The sequence below is a fragment of the Nyctibius grandis genome, chromosome Z (genome assembly GCF_013368605.1).
Source record: "Nyctibius grandis isolate bNycGra1 chromosome Z, bNycGra1.pri, whole genome shotgun sequence".
In the NCBI taxonomy this organism is placed as follows: domain Eukaryota; kingdom Metazoa; phylum Chordata; class Aves; order Nyctibiiformes; family Nyctibiidae; genus Nyctibius; species Nyctibius grandis.
In genome coordinates, this window is record NC_090695.1 from 84,672,470 (window position 1) to 84,696,312 (window position 23,843).

The 23,843-nt window shown below is 41.2% G+C and overlaps 1 protein-coding gene across 1 annotated transcript in view; it reads left to right on the plus strand.

Moving 5' to 3' along the window:
* Positions 1-3,261: 3,261 nt before the first annotated feature.
* The window catches only part of ACOT12 (acyl-CoA thioesterase 12), a 31,314-nt gene continuing 10,732 nt past the window's right edge, over positions 3,262-23,843 (plus strand). The window contains exons 1-10 of the mRNA XM_068422962.1: positions 3,262-3,394; positions 6,051-6,120; positions 10,140-10,200; positions 11,261-11,362; positions 13,138-13,270; positions 15,464-15,614; positions 19,222-19,341; positions 20,699-20,849; positions 22,445-22,500; positions 22,891-22,951. Coding sequence (XP_068279063.1) covers positions 3,262-3,394; positions 6,051-6,120; positions 10,140-10,200; positions 11,261-11,362; positions 13,138-13,270; positions 15,464-15,614; positions 19,222-19,341; positions 20,699-20,849; positions 22,445-22,500; positions 22,891-22,951 — 1,038 coding nt within the window. The remainder of the gene's footprint in view (positions 3,395-6,050; positions 6,121-10,139; positions 10,201-11,260; positions 11,363-13,137; positions 13,271-15,463; positions 15,615-19,221; positions 19,342-20,698; positions 20,850-22,444; positions 22,501-22,890; positions 22,952-23,843) is intronic.

Sequence of the window (23,843 nt, forward strand, 5' to 3'; positions counted from 1 at the left end):
GCCTTACCTCTTCTGGCACGATTCCTCTACAGGCATTGCACTGTGTCTCATTCTTCAGAGTGCTCATGAGATACGCTATTGTGCGGCACAAAGCTTTTCAAGTTACGTTGCTTCAATTACAAATGCATGTAATTAGGAATTGACAACGTAATATCCATTCTGTTGTTCCTTTGTGAATGTATTTAAGACAGTACTGCACCTGTTGTTGTTACTGTTTTTACTATTTCCGTTCAGCAGGAGAAGCCTCGAGCCATTAAGTGCAAATCACTTACTTTTTTAAACTGTATTAGCAAGAAACAGTTCTGAAGGGAAGTAAATTCTTAATTGGGTAACCAAACTTTTAAAGTGGAGCTCACTCTAATTCACCACCCATCCTCATTTCAAAAGAACAATTTCACCGCAGTCGGTGACTGAGTGATGTATGGGTTTGGATGTAAGGCATCCTCCATCTGCCTTTGACCATTTCTTCCTCTTGCCACAGCGGGCATCAATAAAGAGAAATCTGATGGTTCACAAAGATGCTTCCCAGAGACTGCCTTAACCACGTAGTGTTGGTCCAGCTACCTTCATCTGTTGGTGATGCCAGAGGTGCTGGTATAGGCTACTGTGCCACAAAAGGTACTTTTCAGATGGGAAAACATTGGAAAGCGTAGATCTACTCTGTGAACTTGGGCCAGTAGCTTAATTTCACTGATTTTTCAGCTGTGCAGAAAAATACTGCAGGTATTTTCTGAGGACAAATATGCTGAAGGGTGTAAAATACTCAGTTACTTCAATGGAGACTGTGTTAAGAAGCTAAAGAAGGGACTGCAGAGAAAGGAGTCACTGAAGCCACCTGGAAGACAGGCGTTACAGTGTGTAAGCTCAGCAGGCAGGGTCCAAGAAGAGAGGCTGGAGGGCAGGAGAAATGCAGCTAACAAAAGCAGAGGCTGTTTTGGGAAAAGGGTGTTTTAGGCTGTGAGGTCCTTCACCTGACTCTCCAGGTGTGTCTGCCAAGTGTCCACAGCAGTGGAAGCCATGTGCATTGCTCATTTGGATCCTGGGTGTTCTGGAAGGGCAGCTCCTACTTCCAAAGGACATATTTCAAATTACATCCTTCCCTTAGAAATCAAGAGGTATGTACAGATCTGAGGTGTGTTTTTCCAATACTAGCTTTCCCTTACCCCAACAGAAACGAGAGAAGGTACCTTTTCTGTTTCTCTAAAACCCCTCCATACAGCCGAAGAGAGGTCTGCTGACTACTCGCCCCAAGCACGTACTCCTCCACATGCTTCAGAAAGTTTTAGATGTAGGAAGATTTAGATTTTACTTTCACATCTCTGTGATACTAACAGCTTTGTAGCTCCCAATCTCACAGCAGGCAACAGGTGTATTATGGGCCAAACACCTGATCACTGGGACTATGTCAAATGGAGGTGGAAGCTACCTGTGAAAGAACAACAAATAAGCATTATCTTAGAGAAAGCCTGGTCAATGAGTGTGACAAGGTAAACCTGAAAACAAATTTACAGCTTACTGGCCTAGGCTGGCAAAAGACAAGTTATTTTTTTATAAATAAAAAAAATGTTTAGTTCTGTTTAAAGCTCTTCCTTCCGAGATCCAGGATCCATGGTGTGAGAAGTTGATACCGTATTTTTTGTCATCTGGACTGAGCAGACTAGGAAGGAGAAAATACCGGCTCCATGCTGTTTACAAACCCTGTTCAGGTAGCAAGACTGAGCTATGCCACTGCCACTTCCAAGAGAGTCCGTTTCTTTCCTTCACAGAAGCCAGTCAAAAAAAGAAAGAAATCAGTACAAACTTTTTTTCTGAAGCAACAGATTAGAAATAAATCTAGGGAACAGCACAGCATGCTGATGATTGTCAGAGCCAATACCCTCTGGAATGTAACTAGTGTGGTGGGACAGCCATCCTGTTGCTTGCTAGAAGAGTATGTGATGAAGAAACCAATCTTGCTATAGTGCAATGATAGTAACAGATCATGTGGGAAGAAAAACCCTATTACACTGAGAAACTCTTATCTTGGTGAGGCAGGTTGGTTAAAATTAAAATTTTCCTGGCTATTACAGGTTAAAGCTGGATCTCCAACAGTGTTTAAATGAACAAGCATTCATGGTATGAATTCATTTATGTATGTTCTTAATAAACATGGGAAGCCTGCGGGTCACAAGTTGTACCTAGATGACAAAGAGGAAAGGCTGTCAGGAAAGGCTACAGAAAACAGTCTTGCTGCTCTGTTGAAAACCATGCTATTTACAATACCCAAGGGGGGAAATATCACAGACTCAGATACAAGCTTTGCAGTCTTTCCTTAAAGGCCGTTTACAGATTAAACGCTCCGCTATGCTGAAGCAACACGTCTGCTCCACCGACCAGCCCTGCTGTAACACCTGACAAGCCCAGGCGCTGAGCATCTCCAAACTGCCCTCTTCGCGTGGCTGAGCCTTCAATAGTCGTAAGGCATCGCAATAGTCAGACGTTGACCTTCCTGACCAATTCAGAAGCGATTTCTCTACTCTTCCTCAGCAGTACTCGTATTTTCATCGTTTGCATGAGCAACAACATCCTGCGCTACCTTACCAGCCACGTAAGGAGGAGGTAAGAGGAGCCCTCTGTGAGGTCTCCAGGTATGAACTCCTGTGGGAATACGTGACGGGGAGGCCGTGGCCAACGAGGTAGGTGCCAAAATGCCGGTGCCAGCCGTGACAGTGGTTCACCGGGCCACGGCACCTTCCTACCGGCCTCACCAGCATCTGCAGGTGGGAACGTGTCACCAACTCGACAGCCTGGCAGATGGGCCCCGGGGAGACAACACGAGCGAGCAAGATTTAAAAAAAAGTTAAAAAAAAAATAAAAATTAATCTGACCCAGATTATAAATATTTCAGTGGCGACGCGCCCGCCAAACCCCGCCGGGCCGCGGTGGTGGACGCGAGGCCGCCCCGGAGGTGCCGGGGCAGGAGCCGCGGGGCACGGAACCGGGCCACTGGGTGTACAAAGGGCCGCAGCCCCGCCGCCGCCCTCCTCCCCGCTGCGGGGGCCGCCCTTCTCCGCGGTGCCCCCTCCCCTCAGCCCGGCGGCGCCTTCCCGCAGCGGCGCGGCCCCGGCCCCCGCCGGCGGAGGCGATTGCACCTCAGCCCTGGGCGCCGGGGCGGGGCCGGCCCGCCCCAGCCCGGGAGGCAGCGGAGGGGCCGGGCCGGGGTAGCGCTGCCGCTCCGTCACCGGGGGGGAGCCTCGGCCGCCGGCCCCTCACTCCGCGGCCATGGAGCGGCGCGGGGCGGCGGGCGGCGATGTCTGTATGTGCCAGACCGTCTTCCCGGCCCACGCCGACCACCGCGGGGAGCTGAGCGCCGGGCAGCTCCTCAAGTGGATGGACGCCACCGCCTGCCTCGCAGGTAGAGGGGCGGCAGGGGGTGGCGGCGGGCGGGCGTCGCCTCAGGGCGGCGAGGAGAGGCGCCCCCGCCGCCATTTGCTCCGGGGGCCGCCGTGAGCCCCCACTTCCCCTCAGAAACTCGTCGGCTGTGTGGGGACAGCGTGTCCTGCCCGGGCAACCGGTAGCCCCGTCCCGGTATTTGCCGATGACAGGCGAGGAGGACGCGAAATTTTGCCCGTGGGGGGCTGGTGGAGGCTTGAGGGAAGGTTTAAGGCGGGGGCAGAGTGTGAGATCTGGGGGGGTTCAGAGTGGGAACGGGCGTCAAGGGAGTGGGAAAGGTCGTGGGGCTGGAGAGGAGCATCAGTCTGGGGGAAGAGCAAAGAGGGGGTGATGGGGGCGGTTGGGGTGAGGAGAGTGAAAAAAGAGAGCAGTGGGGGGAAAAAAGGGATGGGAAAAAAGAAATACTAGAAGAAAGAAAAGTACTAGTTTAAGAATATCGGCACATGAGTGGGGAAAAAAAAAAAAACAAACCACAAACCCAACGAGTGTGCAGAGCGCTCTGTGTCTGGTGTAACTGGGCTTCAAAAGCTTTTAAAATCTCCTCAGCTGACTTCTGGAAGCGAAAGCTGCATCTAAAGCACTAAGAATACCCAAGGCTCTGCCATCTCTGCTGTCAGTGAACTCCGTTTCCAAGTACAGCTGCATACATTAGCAGTCCATAATGAGCCTTGCGGAGAAGAGCGGGTATATTTGGGGAACTCATGTCTGGATGGCGTCTCCATGCGATGCGGTGACCGTGGTGTGCTCGCTGCGGAGGTGTGTGCCGCACTCGGTACAGCTTTACGTAACCCGCTCTTCCTATATAGAAAGAGTTGGGATCCTGGAGAACTTGTCCCACACAATAACCCAGAAACTACGTAGCATGTAGCAACTTCCCAATATGATCACACCTTTTTTTTTTTTTGAGATTTATTCTTGCTCAAAGGAGTAATTCGATTTCAGCCCTGCAGTGATTTACCCCTTAACAGTGCTCTTTGTGGAGACTCTGAACTGATCTCAGCAATGCCTGAACCCGAGTCCCTGCTCTGAAGTTGGCAGAGCCCCAGCTGCTACAATGGTTCGTCCTTGCTCCCTGGATTAGGTTAAGCTGTGATGATCTTCATCAGCTGCAAACTTGCCACCGGAGCTCACTTTCAATCCACCTTTCATAATTGCTTTTACTTGTTTAGGCTTAGGGCAGCAGCAGCCATTCACGCCACGGGGCTAATCCCATTGCACACAAAGGATTTTTAACATCTTTCCTGGCTTTGCTTTTTGTGTCACAGCAGACTCAACATGCCAGGCAGGGATTTGTTTGGCTTTACCATCTTTCACCCGCATTAGTGCCAGCTGGTGCAGTTACAAGTGCCTGGGCTTTGCACCTTCCTCCTTTCATATCCTGCTGCTTTAGATGTGATCCACCTGTCTGTCTGCTTCCTCACTTTTCAGGCTATTGATGACTATCACGATCTTGTATTACGTGTCACAGTGGCAACTCCAGCCTCTTAGTTGTTAGTGACCTCTTCCCTTTCATCACACTTTGCTGTCTTTCTGCTAAGTGCCTTCATGTGTTTTACCGTCATATTTTCAAAGGGAACGCTTCAGATACTGATATAACTCATGCACCATCCTCTCTCTAATTCCTCCAAGCTTTTTCTTGTGATGCTTGCTAAAAATATTGGGCTGCTTGGCCCAGTTGGGCAGTGCTATTTTTTAGGTGTCCTGCTAGTCCTCTCTTTAGCCTCTGTCACTCAGGAAACTTTTGGAGCAGGAGTTCCCTGCGGTTTTACAGCTCCTAGTGTGGGGGAGATTTAGCCTCTGAGTTGGAACTCTAGGTGCTATGGTCAAATAAACAGTAAATCACAATAACTTGCTGTAAAAAGATAACTATTGGGCTATTAAATATTAACAGTAAAGATCATGTTTACCTTTTCCAGATTAATGTTCATAATTAATACAAATAGGGTGCATTATTTTTCATAACCAAATGCATCCTGGGGAGATGAATAACACAGTTTGAATTTTGGTAATAATGTTTTACGGTAAGTAAATACTTGGGTTTGATTTTTAAAATCTTGTTTGTATTTGGGTTTTTTTTTTAATTCCTGCAGTTTTAGTACAGCACTGACATGTGCTTACCTGCTGCCCACTGCTGTGACCATGCTAATAAGCCAGTGGATCTTTCTCTTGTGTCTGAGAATCCTCAGCTGACATAAAACTTCCACACTGGTTTGACATAGCCAATATTCACGACATCCTGTTTTGAGGGAGATTGCTGAGATTCTGTAGGCTTGTTAATGCTTTGTGACTCTTTTTGTCCTGTAGCATGCTTGTTAGCTCTCTCTTATCAGAATGTTCATTTTTAGAGAAAGACCTTAAGTAGAGCTTTTCAAACTGAGTAGAACCATTATCATCATCTAGTCTCATCTCCTGATGTTACCCTTATTCCATGGTAAATATTTAATCTTATTTAGTTTCTTTTTTTTCTAAGAGGTCCACTGCAGACTTGCCTTAGGCTGATCAAAGGAAAGAAGTGGGATCTACTGTGATTCATCTCTGTCTCTCATGCTCTAGTATGTAGGTGAAGAGTTTGCTGCAATGTGATGTGCTAACTGTGTGTCCATGTGTCTCTTTTGAAGCTGAGAAACATGCTGGTGTGTCTTGCGTGACAGCATCTATGGATGACATACAGTTTGAAGAGGCTGCCAGGTACAAAGCCAGCTAACAACAGTCAAATGGTTTCATTCTAGAGATTCTTATTTGGCAGAGATAAACTGAGGCATTATAAAATCTGAGGTAGCAGGTCAATGAACTCCCCAGAGTCACAGGGTTAAGTCTCAAAATTGCTCTTTTCTATTTGTGATAGCCTGACCCACCTAGAAAACAGATCAGTCACACAAGCCAAAAATAAACTGTAGTTACTTTGACGTGGCAACCTAGATGCCAGGTAAGAAACTGGTGGCCCAGTGATCTTTGGCTCTAGTTAAAGTGAATGCTGCAGGCCATTACTTATCTCTGTTAAATAAGGAATACATACCTATACAGGTATTGTATGAATTTTTTTATTGTTGCACGTGCTCTTTCAGTTTGTTTCTTACCATCTCTTTCTTTCAGCACTTTTTAAAAAAAGTGTTCATGTAACAAAACAAATGTTTTGTATTTGTGATTACCAAATATTGAGTGAATCTACAGAGGACTTAATTTTTGTTTTAACCCTTTTTCATTATTTTCCAAGGGATAAAAGGAAATAGCACATTTATTCCTAAACCATATCTTTAGAGAAACTTAAAGCCATTACTCTGTAGTTTTTGTGTGTTTTTACACCTTGCAATCTGGAAATTAATGACTGCTTAGATGGGATGGACCTGGTTACACAGACCAATGAACGTTCAGTTGTCATGACTGTGAGCCAAGCAATACTGGCTGTCAGATGTACAGCTGATGTCAATTTAAAACTGTTTGCAGTACACAAGGGTAAAATAAGCATCCACTCACCCTTCTGAAAGCAGATTTTTAGAGTAGTGGCCATTAGGATGAGAACTAGAGCCAGTAACAAAGAAGTGAACGTGGTCATACGGAATCTAGAACTCAAGAGAATTTCTTAATCTGTTTTACAAAATTAGTTTTAAAGTGTTTGTCCTGCCTGTAATTGTTCTGTGTTTTTAATTTTGTCCTTAGGGAAAAATCTTGTCTGTGAAAACTGTAATCAAGGAGTCCTACAGATGAAGTTAGGGTAATGTTTTCCTTTCAGGCATAATATTTCAGACTTCAGTAGCTTCAGAGCAATTTTCTCTCTTGTTTCTGAGAGCAGAACAGAGCTTCTAAAATGTAATGAAAATACTTCTCCTTCCAAATTTTTTTCCAAATATGTCTCTAGTTCTCCTTCCATTTATGGTGCCAATGTTTAATTTTTAACAAGAATTTAGGGTACAAGCGTAGTAACTGTGAAGTGGTTGCAGTAATTATTTTTCAGCCTCAGGTCAGCCCTAACATCCTGTTGGTAGCATACTGTGTAATTTCCTAAATTTTGCCAGATCTTGTTGGTTGTACAAGCATCTTGCATAAATAAGAGAGCTCATGTATCTCGCTCTAGTAAATTAAAAAGATGATTTGTAAGTTACCTGCTGTAAGGTTTCATTTACCTAACTCAGGTTACCAAATGTTCTATAAGGATTAGCTCTTCTGTGCATATTTCTTTTCAGTTGACATGGAAACAGAGATTTCCACAAATGGGTTTTATGCCATGATAACAAATAAATCCTTCCTCCTTGTCTTTTAATATGCAGCAGTTCAGTGGTAGTAAGAACATCTGATTTTAAATTACATTTATTTAAAATTTGTTAGTGCTCCATATGTGAATCATGTTCAGTTAATTCTGATACATTTCAAAAGCTTTCTGCCAGTTACAAGTGAAAGTGTGGCGTTTGGTGACTTCTGCCCTAATGTATATATTTAAATGCCCAAGCTGATCGGCTTCCTTGTCTTAAATAAATCAGTTTGTCCAAAGTCAGAATATGTGATGCAATGTAAAACATTTAATTTTGAAACAGCTCCCGAAAGTATATGAAAAGACATTTCCGTATCATACTGTCTGACCATCTCAGGTCTGACATCTTTGCTTTCTGATATGGCTGTAGACCCCAGAGGACTAGTTTTCTACAATGAAATGTGAGTCCAGCTGCATAGACTGCTTGGAGCACCAGGGGAGATGTCAGTCAGTCGGGGAGTCTCATGTCTGTGGTGTCCAAACCTCCTTTAGGGCAGGACTGGTGTCTCTGGCTGAGTGAGGTCATGTCCAGCTTTGTTCTGTTGTTCCCACCCTACAGTTTCCTCAAAGGCGGACAGACACAGACTTACCACTCTCAGCCTCTCTTGTGCAATGTTCTCGCACAGAGGAAGAGAGGTCAACAGGGAGGTGTCACTGACAAAGGTCAGATAAACAATCTTTGTACAGAAGAATAGTGCCCTGCCAGCAAGCCTGAGGTGGAGACCCCTGCATCCCCTGCTGGGACCTCATGGACAATCCAGCATCACCGTGTGCTTGACACAGGGACCATGACGTCCTCTGCAAGCATCTGTAGAGACTCTGAACTCTCCCTCTTTTAAGGAAAGCCTCACACTCACTACCAGTATGTGTCGTGTTCAACCATAGGGTTTATCTAATGAATACAGTCTGTCTTTTTTCACCTTGTACTTGTCATTACCTCTACTGCTGTGTTACTGTAATCCTCTTGGGAGTTTTATGACAGATACAGCCTTCAGAGGTGTTTCAGGGTACTTGTCTGACTTCTGTCTCTAAGCTTTCTAAAGAATTTTACGAGACCGTAATGTTAACTTCTTTTCCAAGCTTAGACATAAATATTGTGTTATTGTTCTGAACCCATTCTCCTTTTTGTAAATGAGCTGGTGGTTGCCTTAGCTGTGCAGTTTAGAACTACTGTGTTAATGATTGTGCTTTTTCTTTGCAATGAATGGTGGAAAAACTCCTTCTGAATACATTCTTCAAAAGCTAATGAGTGCTGTGTATCTGCAGATGGTCTTAATTCTTTCCTCTAACCATTTTTCCCCCGTCTACTCAAAGGCTTCCGCGTGTGTTCTTGAACGTGAACACGAAAGTTTCTGTGTAGTTGGTTGTTCCTGTCTGGTACTGTAAAGGAGCACATTTCCTATTCCATTCTGGTGTTTGGTAACAATTTATTTGAAGTTCTGGCACTGAGAGAAGCAATTTAAGAAAAGCCTTACCTTTAAATGTCAAAACCCTGTTCTTTAAATTAGGAAGAAATTATAAAGAATTTTTTTTTATATAAACTGGGGCCATAACTGTGCCAAATCCTTAGCTGTAAATGCCTATTTCATAGGTACTCAAGTGGTCTGAGTTGTATTTTGCAGTCTCGGATGTAGCTAGCTGCACTTTGCCTGCTCTGGGACTGATCTTCAGGAGTTGTAAGTCGGTCTAAATTCCCTGAAGGCAGTGGCCTGATGCCCAGTTGTTTTGGCTGTGGTTCTGACTTACTATGCGCATCATGTCCTTTTACTGCTCTGCTCACTAAGACAATTTTAGGGGAAACTGCCTTCTTTCCACCCTTTCAACATTGCCTTGTGTTAGGATATTAGGGGTTTGAAAACAAGGGTTACTCTTGTTATCAACACATAACAGGTACTTCAGAAATTCCAGAAGGAAAGAAATCATTTTCTCATTTAAATTTGATTCTATGTAGGTAAAAAGATATAATTCTCTTTAGGTATTCTATGTAGGTAATGTAGGACACTTTTTGTCCTGGGTTTATTTCCTCTTGTGCATGTATCTGTACGCTAAAGAACGCACATGGAGTATATCTTGTGTGGTTTTGCAGCTAGGTATACTCAGAGATTTGGTGTAACTCACAGCAAGATGTGCCTTTGAACAAAAGCAGAATGTAGGCCAAAATTTCTTGGGGAACCTGGGCCCTGGAGCACACCTGATGTCATACAGACATCAGCAAGGAGGAGGAATGCTAGTATTAAGCTTATGCAGTTTTCTGAGTGACTAAAATCATTATTGAGCATGAATGAAGTCTGACTGATGAATAACAGTGCTAAACCTTTTTGGGTGCATTTTCAGAACAGTATGGAAGACAGACTGATTAATGAGATTTTCTTCACTACTATTAGGAATACCTAGAGAGGCAGGTTCAAACCCTTATTAAGCTGCATGATTACATACCATAAGGTGTTACTGTTCTTAACAGGGTTGGACAAATTATTACCATCAAAGCAAAGGTGAACAGAGCATTCAAAACCAGCATGGAGGTAAGAGATCATCACTGTTATTCCTAATGATATTTAAAGGGTATCAGAGAGGTGGGAGCGGTAGAGGAATGCAACATGGGTCCAGTCTTACTTGTTTCAGAAGGAGCTTTGTGCAGATATCTAAACAATAACACTGCCTAATGAAACTGTTTTCGTGATGGCTATTATAATCACATGTTTCCTGTAAAATAATCCATGTTAAAATAGAAAGTGGACCCTGAAGACTTAAAATCTTTGGCAGGTGTAATGGACAGGATGGGATAGGTGGTATTGGTCCAGTCCAAAGCTATTGACCTCTAAGCAGAGCTAGGATCCACCGAATAGGTGGAGTTTTAAGTATTTCTGAAACTTCTGATACAAAATATATTTATGTCAGGTGTATGCATGTTCTTACTCATATTGTAGCAAGTATGCAATGCGTTGCCCAATCACTTCCTTGAAATCAGAATTGAACCTTAAGGGTAGTTTTCTCTGCGTTGTCCCCAAGTCCAGTTCTCATTAATATTAATGGCAGTGATGCATCTCACAGAGAATCACAGAATTGTTAAGGTTGGAAAAGAATGTATTCCAAAAGGTTCTAAAAATTAGAAAAAAATCAGAAGCTTTGATGCATGTCAGGACTGTCTCACAGGATCAAATACAGTGTTTCACCTTCAAGTGTTTCATTGTGTTTTATACATTGATACAGACTTTTTTGCTCATACAGATCTTAGAAAGATTCAGGTGGGGACTCCAAATGGCACACAACTAAATGGAAAGAGGTATCCATAAAACTAAATCTAAGCGTCTTTCCTATTTTTTATTTTACCCTACAAGTGATGCTAAACATACATACACAGTTGTTGTACTAAAAAAGCTCTTCAGAGTTCAGCGAATATTGTGATGTTCTTATGTGTTCAAAGATGTATCAGTGACAGTAGACCATTTTTTTTACCTTTTTTCTTTTAGGTTAAGGAGATTGGACGTGATTAATTTGATAAACACTCAATCATTTTGTCTCAACTGACAATGATGTAACTACCTTTTTTGTCTCCTTCCTCCACTACCTCCTCCCTTGTAGGTTGGCATCAAGGTTACAGTACAGGACGTTTTGACTAATGTTGAAAAAATTGTGAGTGTGGCATATGCAACATATGTAGCCAAACCAGTTGGTGCTGGAAAGGTATTCTTTCTGTTTTCTTCTGTGCTTGTAGTTACTGGGACTGAGTTTCTGTGAAATAACCTGACTTTTCTGGTTGTGAAACACAGGAAAATGTTCATATCTGTTTATTCTAATCAGTAATAGAAAAAAAGCGTGAAGTCCAGACTATATGGAGATAATTTTTTTTCCACGTCTCTGCTCTGAAGTTGTTAGGCTTTTTTTATTGTTTCCACTTTCTGTTGCACATTTGCTAGAAATAGAACTGGAGCCCTTGTAAGGGCTGCAATATTTACAGAGGCAAGCACTGAAAGAGAGATCCCTGTGAGTCTGCATGGTCTCTCCCCGTTTCAGAAACTGATCTGTATACATCTTGAAACCTGCAAGGGTGTTGAGGGTGGAGTTTCTTTATCCTTCACTCCTTTTGAGGAGGCTGTTCAGACATCACTATTCAGATAGAAGACAATATTTTTAAGGTAGCTTCCAGTCTAAATTGATTCTTTGCCATTTATGTTAATTAGTTTTCATGCCAAAGTTGTTTCTTCTCCCCAATGTTTGGCTACCCAGAGGTGTTTAGAAATCAGTCACAGTACTGTTTGGCCTTCACACTGCTGTGCCAAACAGGCACAGTTCTTTTAAAGTTTTCATATAAGAAAGGCCAAATATTCTTCAGATCCTCTTAAACTCCCTTTGTATGTAGTACTCCACTTTATTGAACATGAGTGACTGGAATAATATTTCTGACTTCCGTGTCTCGTTGAATGCGTTATGACAGTGCTTCTGCCTTTTTAACATCCACTGCAGATTGGCAGAGAACAGTCATCCCATGAGCAATTAGTATATCCAATCATTTCTGCTTTCTCTCCTGCAATGATATATTACAGTTTGTGAAAGAAACAGATCGGAACAGTTTTACCAAAACTAAAGCCCAGCTTGTCTCTGGAAGGTTAATGGCTAAATCGGTTAATGTGGAATCACTAAAATGGTTTAAATAAGGATTGTTTATCATTGGTTTGATATCATATCCATGGCATCAACCCATTTACCTTTTGCCCAGATTTCCAGGGAGGTTAGTTCAGGATTAAATTGGTGATGACTAACTAAGATTAGTCTTAAGACAGGAATGCCCCAGAGGGAGTTTGAGACTTCAGTTCAAATTCCATCACAAATTAAAGTATTTGAGAAATTAAAGAACATTTTTTCAAACCCACTTTTCTGAACAACTGTTGCTAAAAAGTTGTGCAGAGAGCAACAGTATGCACTCACCATCTCAATCTTTCAGCTGGGCCATCTGGAAGAAGCTGGGAGGCTCTTGAGGAGGGCCAGAAAGGAGGCAAGGAAACTGGAAGAGGGTTTGAGTGAAGACTCAAAGACTGACAAACATTAGCAGCACCACTGCAGGACACAGAATGTTGAATTTGTCTGTGTTGCAGTGCTTGTGCATTATTTTAAGGTTTATTATTTAAGGCTAGACCTTGTAGACAAATCACACAATTGACTGTTCAGTAGCACCTCTGCAGGATTTATCTAAATGTAATAATTCTCTTAAGCCAGTACAGGTTTGGATGTTTGTATTTAAAAGCTAAAAGCACTTTGTCTTTGAGTTTTAACAAATGATTCTGAAAGGATAATGCAGAATCTCTTGAACTTTAACTCTGTGCTTGTTTGTATTAATAGAAGTTGTTATCTTGGACAGTTGATAGCAAAAGGTTGTAGAAAATGCTGATGCCATTTTAAGTTCAAAGTGCACTTTGTTATGACTATAGCATTGAGAACCTTTTCTTTTTTCATTTGCATAGATTGAATTAGAACCTGTAAAGCTTCTGTCTAGAGAAGACCAGCTGGAGCACACCCTGGCTATTGAGAGAAGAAGAATCCGACTGGGCTATGAACAGGTCTTTCAGAATCTAATGCAGGAGAGTAATAAGGAAGGTGATTACTGTGGCCAGCATAGAAGATGTAACAAATGACTTATGGGCAACTGAAATGGAGGAAAAAAGCAGACAAAATGAGTACAGAATCACAGAATCACAGACTGGTTGGGGTTGGAAGGGACCTCTGGAGATCATCTAGTCCAACTCCCTGCCAAAGCAGGTTCCCGTATAGCACATTGCACAGGGTCGTGTCCAGGTGGGTTTTGAACATCAGCAGAGAAGGAGACTCCACAACCTCCCAGGGCAGCCTGTTCCAGGGCTCTGGCACCCTCACAGCAAAGAAGTTTCTCCTCACTTTCAGATGGAACTTCCCGTGTTTCAGTTTGTGCCCGTTGCCCCTTGTCCTGTCACTGAGCACCACTGAGAAGAGTCTGGCAAGTAGAGCTCCTTGAGGTTGTGTATCATGTAGAAAAGCTTATGCCAGATTTGTGCAGCTGTGTAGGACAGTTATTCTAATAGAGTGGTATTCTTTTGTGTTTCAGAAAGTACAGATTTAAAAATGCAGGATTGAAGGCCAAGCATGCATTAAATAGATGTGAAATGCAGATCTTCATGTAGGTTGTATGTGTAAGGTTTAACAGTTCACAGGGAACTTTGCAATACGGTAATAAAGTCCCATGACACTAGTTGTAATGTTGATAGAAGGATAAAATTCACTCAGGCTTATGGCTGTGTCTTTGCAAGAAAGCACTAAGAACTATGTTTATGCCATGAGATCATTCCCAACAAGCAGGAGAAAGTTCATGACATGGAGGTCAAAACAGGTAAAATTTTAAGCTTCTCATGACCAAATGAGAAAAGTTGAGCCAAGAAACAGATTCATCTTTATTTCTGAGAGTAATCTCTGTTCTTAAAGACAGTTGTGCTCAAAAGTTGCGGTGTTCCCTTGCAAAAGACATTATTCACAACAGTTAAGAAACATGCTGGTATTTAGGAAATCTGAGCCCTAACTCTGTAAAAACAACAAGTCATTATGTGTTTTTACTGAGGAAAGATGAAACCTGTTGTAAACATAAATTCTAGTCTTAAGAATTTAATAAGACTGTGTAGAACTGAAGAGACTTGTTTGCTACAAGCAAACAAATTATTTGTCTTCGTGGTAACTGTCTCATAGGGAGAGCTTAATACCATGAAAGACAAATCAGAGGTTGATGATTTTGGTTTCCAATGCCTTGCCTGGAAACTTCCTCAAAGGATCTTATTGTTAGCACTAATTCACCTCCTTAAGGAGACAGAACAAGCAAAATAGGGGAAAGAGAGAAGAAAACATTGTGTGTAAAGGCTGCCAGGTAGCAAAATAGTTATAAATCATATCCGGAAAGTGAAGTTTGTCATCTGAATGCATCTTATGCAACAACTTAACTAGGTCCAAAGTGCAAATTAGTCAAATGTGTCCACACATTTATATAATCATAAAGTTAGTTAATTATGGCAAAAGTCAAAAGTACAGTTCAGGTCAAGTAGCTTCTAGCACAGATATGCACTTTTAAAATGATTGACATAATCTCATGCCTAAATCTGTCCTTGAAAAATATAACTGCAAAAAACAAAGACTAGAGTGAGGATGTATGGCTAAACATTTGAAAGTGGAATGGGAAATCCTGAGATAATCGAAGGTGGTTACTGATTCAGATCCGTATTTCTCCCTTTCATGTGTTCTATATTGTCTCTGGTAATCACAAGATTTGTAGCAGGTTATTAAATAATCAGGTCATACTCTAACCTTAATTAGACACATTTGCACAGGTGCCCATCATACATGGTGGTCAAAGTCTATGAAAAAGGCATTTGAATAAGTGATAAACTGCTCTGACGACATAGGAACCATGAATAATCACAAGCACATGCTGAGCCTGTTGGCTGCCTGCATTCACAGCTAGCCAGCTTTCACAGTAACTGCTTCTGACACAGCTTTTTTGAAGGGTATCATTAGGGCTGGGAAGGATCACTGTGCTGTGATAGACTGTGGGGTGCACCATCTCCCACCTCTTACATCTCTTGGAAGAAGAGAGCAAATCTTCAGCTTCTTGCTTCCCTTGCAAAGAACAGAGGTCTTCTGTGTCTTTCTTTTTTGCTTGTTTTCATTGTGTCTGAAGCAAATTGCACACTTCAGTAACTGGGGGTATTTTCTTCTTGGCTATCCGAGTTACTAGCTGAAATAATTTATTAATATATTGCTGCTGTATTTCAGATGCTTTTGAAGAGGAAGATGCAGTTTCAACTGACCGTACTCATGTACAGAGTATTGAGCTTGTCCAGCCTCCTCATGCAAACCATCATGGAAACACTTTCGGTGGCCAGATCATGGCTTGGATGGAGACAGTGGCAAGTATTTCAGCAAGGTACTTTTCTACATCGTAGTCTTTGCATATGGTTCTAAATGGATGTGATTTTAGTATTAAGGGTTTCAAAGGGATTTATTTTATGACAAATACAGACCCAAACTTTTGTGACTTTTCTTCCTCCTCAGATTGCAGGAGGCCTTTGAACTGTTTATATGGTACAGTTCCCACAGCATGCCGCACCACTGTGGGAGTCTTTATTCTTTTTCCGTTACACATGCAGACCCTAAGGCAAAAGAGGCTATGTTGTCCTGAGAATCTCTGCAGAAAGTCAGCATTGGACATAGGAATAGAGATTTGGGCTCCCTGTGGTTGGTGCAGTGTTTTTAAAAGCAGAGTTAATTGTTAAGTGAGGATAAAACAGATACTGACCCTGTTTCAATTGATACTCAAAAATGAACAGGCTTCTAGATGTTAATCTGCAGATCCTTATGCCAGAAGACTAAGTCAGAGAAGAAGAATCAAAAGAAAGAGGTTCTCTTTTGTTGGTGCACACACAGAATGGATGCATAACCTTCAGCAAGTCACTTAACCTTTCATTCTGAGTCCCACATCCTATAGGTTGCAATATTTTTAGCAGTTTAAAGGGCTCTGACATCTTCTGGTAATAAGTGCGAAGCATTTTTGTGATACTGCCTAGTATTGCTTGTCAGTATGGCCTAGACATACAATCATTTAATTCCTCTTCCCCTGAAATCAAATCATTGTTTTTCTCCTTCCTTGTTCTTGGACACTGTACAAAGCTTCTTTGTAAGCAACACTTGGGTTTCAGTTTGAATTCTCCTTGCATACCAAGTGACCTAATTCACTGCAGGGATGTTAGATATGTTTTCACTTTTTAACTTTAATAATTAAAAGACTTCCCATTCATTATTCATATAGTTTTGATTTGTAGCCAGTGGTTGTACTGATAACAACAGATTTTCTGTAGTGGTTGGATAAACAGCTTGTTTTAGTAACATTAGAATGCACTGACCTTACCCCAGTGTGTAATTTCATTGGCTTCAAAGGGTTTGTTTCAGAGTTTTGCCATAAAATGACCCAAAATATTTACCTGTTTTCATTTGATAAATTTAACCTAGTGAGAGTCACATTTGGGTTTAAAAAGGGAAGGAAAACATCAGCAAACCGAGTACTGAAAAAATTTTCTTTGAACTAAGGAATGTCAAACACGATTTGTTGTGTTGAAAATTTCAGGAATAATAGCTGGTGACAGAGGCTTGTTGAAAACAGAAATTTTGTAGTTTATGCTTGAGAAATAGCTAGTCTTGCTACAAACCGTTTGTGAGGCCACTCACAATTAGATCTGACCTTTGTAGGTGCGAGATAAGAGTTGCTATGGCCACAAACTTTGGTGGAAGAACAGAAAAGAAGGGCTAACCCTTGACAAATAAATTTCTAAGGGCATTTTAAAGGTTACTCACCCTCCTTCTCCCCTCTCCCTCCTGCCTCCACTTTTTTGGCTGAACAGTAAAGGAAAATCTTGCAGATAGCAATAAAGTCATTTGAACTTTAGTAATATTAGTTTGAACTGCATCTGTGCTTTCTTACACTTGCATTAAAAGCATTCAGGGCTTAGTTTTCCAGGAAAAAATGAATATTTAGGCCAAATTTCTGTTTTATTCCTCTCTTATTTTCAATAATACTGTTTGCATCTTTATAGTGAACATTGTAAATAAGATCACCATTTAGCGTTTTAAATCAGAAGAGCAAATTATTCTTAATGAAATTACAAAGTCATTTGAATGTATTAGTCTATTAAAAAGATGTACCAGTCAATTAATTAGCTACAGATAATTGCATACATTTAACAATACTGACACATTAGTTTGCAGAGTTCAGTTGAGTTAAAAGCTAGGAACTGTATTTTAAAGTTTAAAAACAGCACAATGAAAAGTCTATTCTCAGATGTGCATATGAGATTCTTACTGAGGAGTTTTGCACACATGCATGAGCACAGAGCGTGTTTTTTCAAAGCCTAAAAATAGATGGCATTATTGTATATTGTTCCCTGTTCATGTGATGCACAGAGATGCCGGTAAAGAGTGGGGCTTTGACTACATTCAGAATGGCTGAAGAAACCTAATTTTTGCCCACTCTGGAGAGCTTGCGAACTAGATCCCAATTCCACAAACCTTTAACTTGTATCTGTACTGCAGATTTTTTTCTGGAACGTCTGTGAAGGTCAGAGAAGTGATGAGTTGTTGGAATTCCCTAGTGTAGATGGCACAGTATTGCAGAACTTTTCCTTTAGCAGTGTATCTGGATTTGATCAGGTGTGTATCTATTTGCACACTGTACTGGTTGTCCTGGTTTGGACCAGAACAGAACCAATTTTTTCACTGATTTTCCTTTTCAGTTAAGTTTCTTGTAAGTAACTGCACTTTCTAAAACTAACTGCATGTTTTTCAGACAGTGTCTGCTCCTAGGACTGATAATGCTCAAAGTTTGCAGTTACTGCTGAGGTACCAGTAGGAATGTTATCCAGAAAGGATCTAATATAGTTCCGTTTAATAGCCAGCTCAGCAATAAACCATGACACTGGTCCAAAGAGCAGCTGTGCTAGTACGCTCATGGAAAGGGACTCGGCACAGACTATCTTCTGTACTAGACCAGCAAAGTTTTACCAGAGTGGCTGAAGCCTATTTGACAAGCAGTTCAAAGAGATCCAGTACGACAAGCCAGCTGATCCTGACTACATGTAATTGAACACAGTACAGGATCAGATCTGAAATAAGAAGAGACAGGTGAACAGATGCACTACGTAATTGGAAGGACAGAGGGAACAGAATTACTAAGATTTATGTGTTTGTAATACACTATTGTGCCCTCAGCTTTTGAAGCGTAGCCAACAGTTCTGTGTTTCTGAATCGATAAGTGATCAGTTCAACATCTTTCTATCCTTTTGTATGTGCAAAGATGAGTCTCCCAGCTCAGCATCAGTAGCGAACTGCACATAAGTTAGTAAACCAGACCAAATTAAAAAAAAAAAACCACCAACTATGCATTTGGCAGTTATATGAGTAGTTTTTTATTCTTATTTCATGTAACACTAGCAGAAAACATCTGACAAACAAGCAAAAAAGTACAAATATTAAAAAGAACAGATAGACTGATGTTGCTTTGCTTGAACACTGTTCCTGGTGCTCAACCTTTCTCCTCAGGTTTCTTTTAATTGTGTAAAGGCTTTATGATGTGGCATTTTTACGTACTGAGCAATATCCTACTCCCCATGCAGTCGTACAAAAATTAATGAAACTCTGTGAACTAAGTGGTTACTCTGTAGGTAAGGGATTCGTGGTCTGGCTCCAAAAGAAGGTAATATCAAGCAGTGAGAATTAATTAGTTGGTGTTTGTAAAGTGTGTTGAAAATGAAACAGCATGACATAAGTGGTATTATTATGTTTGAAGCTCGAATTATATGCTCTTGGAGCTGAACATGTTAACTCTGTTTCCGTGGGTTATGGAATAAATTAGTGTAATATAGTGATCTTCTAGGTTGTGCAAACATTGTTGCTCTAATCACTGCCCACTTCAAACCTAACAGAGGAGGTTCTTTAACACGACTGTATGTTTTGCTCTCTGTCTCTCTTGGTTTCTTTTTCAGCCGCCTTTGTCGTTCATATCCCATCTTGAAATCGGTCAATATGTTTAAATTCTGGGGACCATCCGTTGTGGGTGACCGCCTGGTCTTCAATGCAATTGTGAACAATACGTTTCAGAATAGGTAAAGCTCCTCACCTGCTTGTCTTCCTTGATTTCTCCAGCACCAGCCTAACTGCATGTTTCAGGTTTCAGCTGTCAGTAGGATTTGCGTTATTGAATGAATTATTTTTCAGCTGGTGCTTTGAGGGATGTATCTATAACTATCTGTCTATATGTGCTTTATTTTACTTTTATCAGTGAAATCTTTTAAAAATTTAATCTCTGTCTTTCACTCTCAATTTAAAGATCATTTGCAGCCAAATCCCAATCCTGCAAACTCAAACATCACTCTGAAATTCAGGGATTTTCAAGGGATGAGTTGGTCGCAAAGACTCTAGCTTGCTGCTAGCATCTTCCTGTCTTGGTATCTGTTGACAGATCTGGGTTCTATTTATTGCTGGTTACTGGCAAAATTCATGCTCTGTTTTGTTTCTTTCTTCCCAGCGTTGGTTAGGGTGTATGCAGAGGTGAGGCTTTGCCAGTTGCAATTCGGAATAAATGACTACAGCCCATGCTGAAATTTCATCTTTAGTTGAGTATATGGACACTGTAAGCATGAAACAGATTTTGGCACACTGAACACCTGCTTCTGGAATTTGGTGGTGTGGCTGTTGGCCAGTCTTGCACAGATCCTGCCTGCTAATCATTTTTCTCTCTCTTTCTCTTTCCTATGCATGTGCTATCTCCTCTGCAGTTTTAGGGCTACTGTTGTGTTTGCCTCACAGAGAATGACTCTCCTCCGACCTTTGGCAAAGGGATAGCACCTCTCTGCTAGGCTCTTTCCCCATCTACAGGAATGACAAGTTGGGCCAACAGACCCTCTGGTTATGCCGGGGGTGTGGCACAACTCATGTGGAGCCCTGTTCGAGCAGGAAGACATGTTCAGAAGTTGCGAGGGGTATAGCAAGACAAGCCTCAAGAAGGCAGAAGCTAAAGGAATTCCTCCTCCAAATTCTGTACACAGGACAAATGTTATCCTGGCTTTGGTGTTATATGGCTGTTTTCTTTGTAGGTGTATTTGGTCCCCGCAGAATGCTGGCAGGGCATGAATTACCTTCATACTATGCTTCTGCTGAATGTCAAATCAATATTGTCTGTTCACTTTTGCTGTCTGTTCTCACAGTATGCTTACTGGTGTTCATATTTTGCTTCTTAGCACAATTTTCGTTCTTTTCATTAATGCTATTTAGCTAGTGCCACCTTTTATTTTATTTCTGAAACATGTCTGTCTGGACTAATTTATTTTGTGTGCTACAGAAGGTATTTGAGTCAGGCTTCCTGCACACAGGAAGGTGTACAGCAGCCCTTTTTAGTATGTCTCAGGGCTGCTTCTGCATCACTTGTAGTAGTTCAATAATTAATTTAAACTTCCATTTCAGCGTGGAGGTTGGTGTCCGTGTTGAGGCTTATAACTGTGAAGAATGGATCACGGACGAAGCACGGCATATTAACAGCGCATTTCTCATTTTTAACGCTGTAAATGACAAAGGAGAGCTGCTCACCTTCCCCAGAATCAAACCTACTACAAAGGTCAGCACTTGTCTTCAGGAGTGGGATGAATGCATACATGAAATTATGTGGTCCAGCCCAGGACACTGCCTGTCACACAGCCAGCCTCTAGAACCTTGCTGGGAAAGCAAGGACTAAACAGGGCACTGAAATGAATCTTCTTGCAGAAGAGAAAACCTCTAAATAAAATGTTTGCCTTCAAGTGAGAGATTTGTCATTGTTAGCTTCAGTCATCCAAAACTGAGAGGTGTAATGGAGGGTAGTAATCATTAGAAATTCTCTAATTACGTGATGGACAGGAAGGAAGAATCTGCTTTTTGCAGATTTTTGCACCCTTCTACATCTGTCTTGTGCAGTCTCCACTGACTGTAGATGCAACTCCTAAGTGTTCCGTGAATAAAGTTATTGTTATAAACCCTTAATGAAGATGAGAAATAGAGGTAATAAAGAAGTCTGTAGGAATCAAATCCCATGACACGGGTGGGCTTTCCAGTTCCTTTGATGTGGAGATCTCAGCATGTGTTTCCCTGAAAGTGGTTCATGAAGCACTCAGAGCAGTTTGAATATTGTTGTCTAATTATTTGCTGTGATGTCACCTGTCATTAACCTTACTGCTCCAATTATGAGATTTTTAGAGAGCCACTGCAGACAGAAATGAAACGATTATTTAATATCAGAGAACCTATTTTTTATAGGATGGCAACAGGACAAAAAAAATCAAGGTGTGTCCTGTGTACTAGCTGAGGCACTACTGCCCATTACAGGCTGCTCCAAGAGGAAAAACTGACTCTTCCTCTGAAGAAAAAAAAAAAATCTGTGAAAACTAGTATGTGCTCAAGGTAGTTTAAACTTTCAGTGGTCATTTGACCGAAAGTGACAGCTGGTATAGCAGTGCTCTACAAAACAGGCAAGAGATGTCTTCAAAAAATACTGTATAGTTCTTGGTTTAAAGAAGGCTGAGATGCAGTAATCTGGAGATTCTTCTTGTTCTACATGTCAGCTCTTAAAAGCTGAGGAAAAGAAGCTTTTCCAAAGTGGCATATATTTCAAGGTAACAAGTGCTATTGACCTTTAATGCAGTGTATGCTCTTGGGTCACTTCCATGCTTCAAAAAAAATCCACCCTGGCAGAGTAATAATAAAGGAAGGGAAAGACCTGCCACCTTGAAGGACAGATGACATCTCTTTGCACAGTGCTTGCTCTGTGTCCCAGATCCATGTGCACTAAAACAGGAATTCTTCCATGCTTCCTTCGTGCTTTGAACATCAGATGATGATGAATTGGATTAATAGTTTATTTGGTGGGTGGCATATTTAGAAAGACTAGAACGTGTGTGGTGCACTGCCCAGCTGCCACTGGTTTAGGAGTACGCTGCTGTGCTACAACTTTTTTGTTGGATCGTTTTTGCAAATTTAGGGGAATATTGTCAAGTCAAAAGTAAACCACTGACTTGGGTTAATCTGGGGAAAGGCCAATGTACAGAGTACAATTCTTCATTTATTTATAATACATCTCTGGCATTTGTCCATCTGTAAGAAATAATTTTTAATTGTCTTTTTTTAGACTATGCCCTAAAATAATCAGATGTATTACTGTCTGCTTTACTTTTTATAAAGGATGGTATGAGGCGATACCATGGAGCTGTTGCCCGAAGGAGAATTCGACTAGCCAGGTATAGTTGGGTTACAAAAACTTGATTTTGAAGACTTAATTTTTTAATGTATCCTCTAAAAAAGTGATCATTTGTTAAGCAGTCAGAGTCTCCTCAAACACAACTGTTATGTTGCTTAACTTCCCAAATAATTCTGCCTGAGTTGCATTGAAATTATTAGAGGCTATTTGTCTCAAAAAGACTTTGCTTTATTGGTTATTTCCTTTCCCTTTCTTTTTTGGGAAGAAGAAGGAGTTATTGCAAACCTGTCTTGCAACTGAAAATTGATAAAATACCCGTGAAGTATTTAGAAGACATTTAAGCCTACGGAAGTGGTTGTTTCTAGCATATATAGAAGAAGGTGTAAAGAACCAATTCATGCTATTATTTTCCCTTTGAATTTTGTTTTAGAAAATGCATGCTGTCTGCTAAAGAAGACAAACCTTCTGATCCCTGGGAGAGAAGCAACCAGGTAATCTGTAGATTGTGTCCTACTGTCTACTTGCATAAAATGGTGTGTTTGTGTGTATTTGTATGCTTTTTGGGTGTGTAAAACAGTTGTACAGGCCATATCAGTTTCCAAAGTGAACCTTCTGTACTTAAGCGTTATCATGGTCATGGAAGAACGGATAAACATGTAATAAGATGAACACTTTTTTTTCTTCTGAAAAAGAATCACTATTGATTTAAGAGTAAGTTTCATACAAAGCATAAAAAATGTCTTTAGGATGAACTCTTTTATCAAGTGGTCCCTTAAGCAGCAGAGTTGTAAGGTCTCCTGCAGATTTACATCCCAGTGTCCCCAGCTTTTAAAACGCTGAATTCTCCTGTAGAGGAATTAGTTTGGGTTTTTTTTTCCTTTATCCAGCCACTGACCTCAAAAATTGCTTTGAGGAGACCATTCAGGAAATGCTAAAGTGAGGGGAGAGACATGGCAATACCAACAGACATATAAACAGTGAAACAGCGTGAAGTTTGTTTCTATGGGAAAGAGAGGTGAAAACATATGTTCATTCCTAGATACTCTGCATCAAGTGGTACGTGTTTCTGTCTTGGACACGCTAGGCCCTAGAATGTTCCTGTGTCATTAAATGCATAGTGATGAACCTGAATTCAGGTGGATTTATAGACACCCTAAATGTTAGTTTAGTGTTGAATTCTTGTGGTTAAATTTTCATTGCATTTAAGATCTCAGTGGCTCCCAGAAATTTTACCGGATCTTTTCCCATTACCTGAAAAAATAAATAATTGAGAATTATAATGCAGGAAGTGATTTGCTGTTAACAGTGGCATCTCCACTGTTTGAAGCAGCATTTCTTTTCTGCAGAATAATAAATATAAATATGCACACAGTGATAAAAATG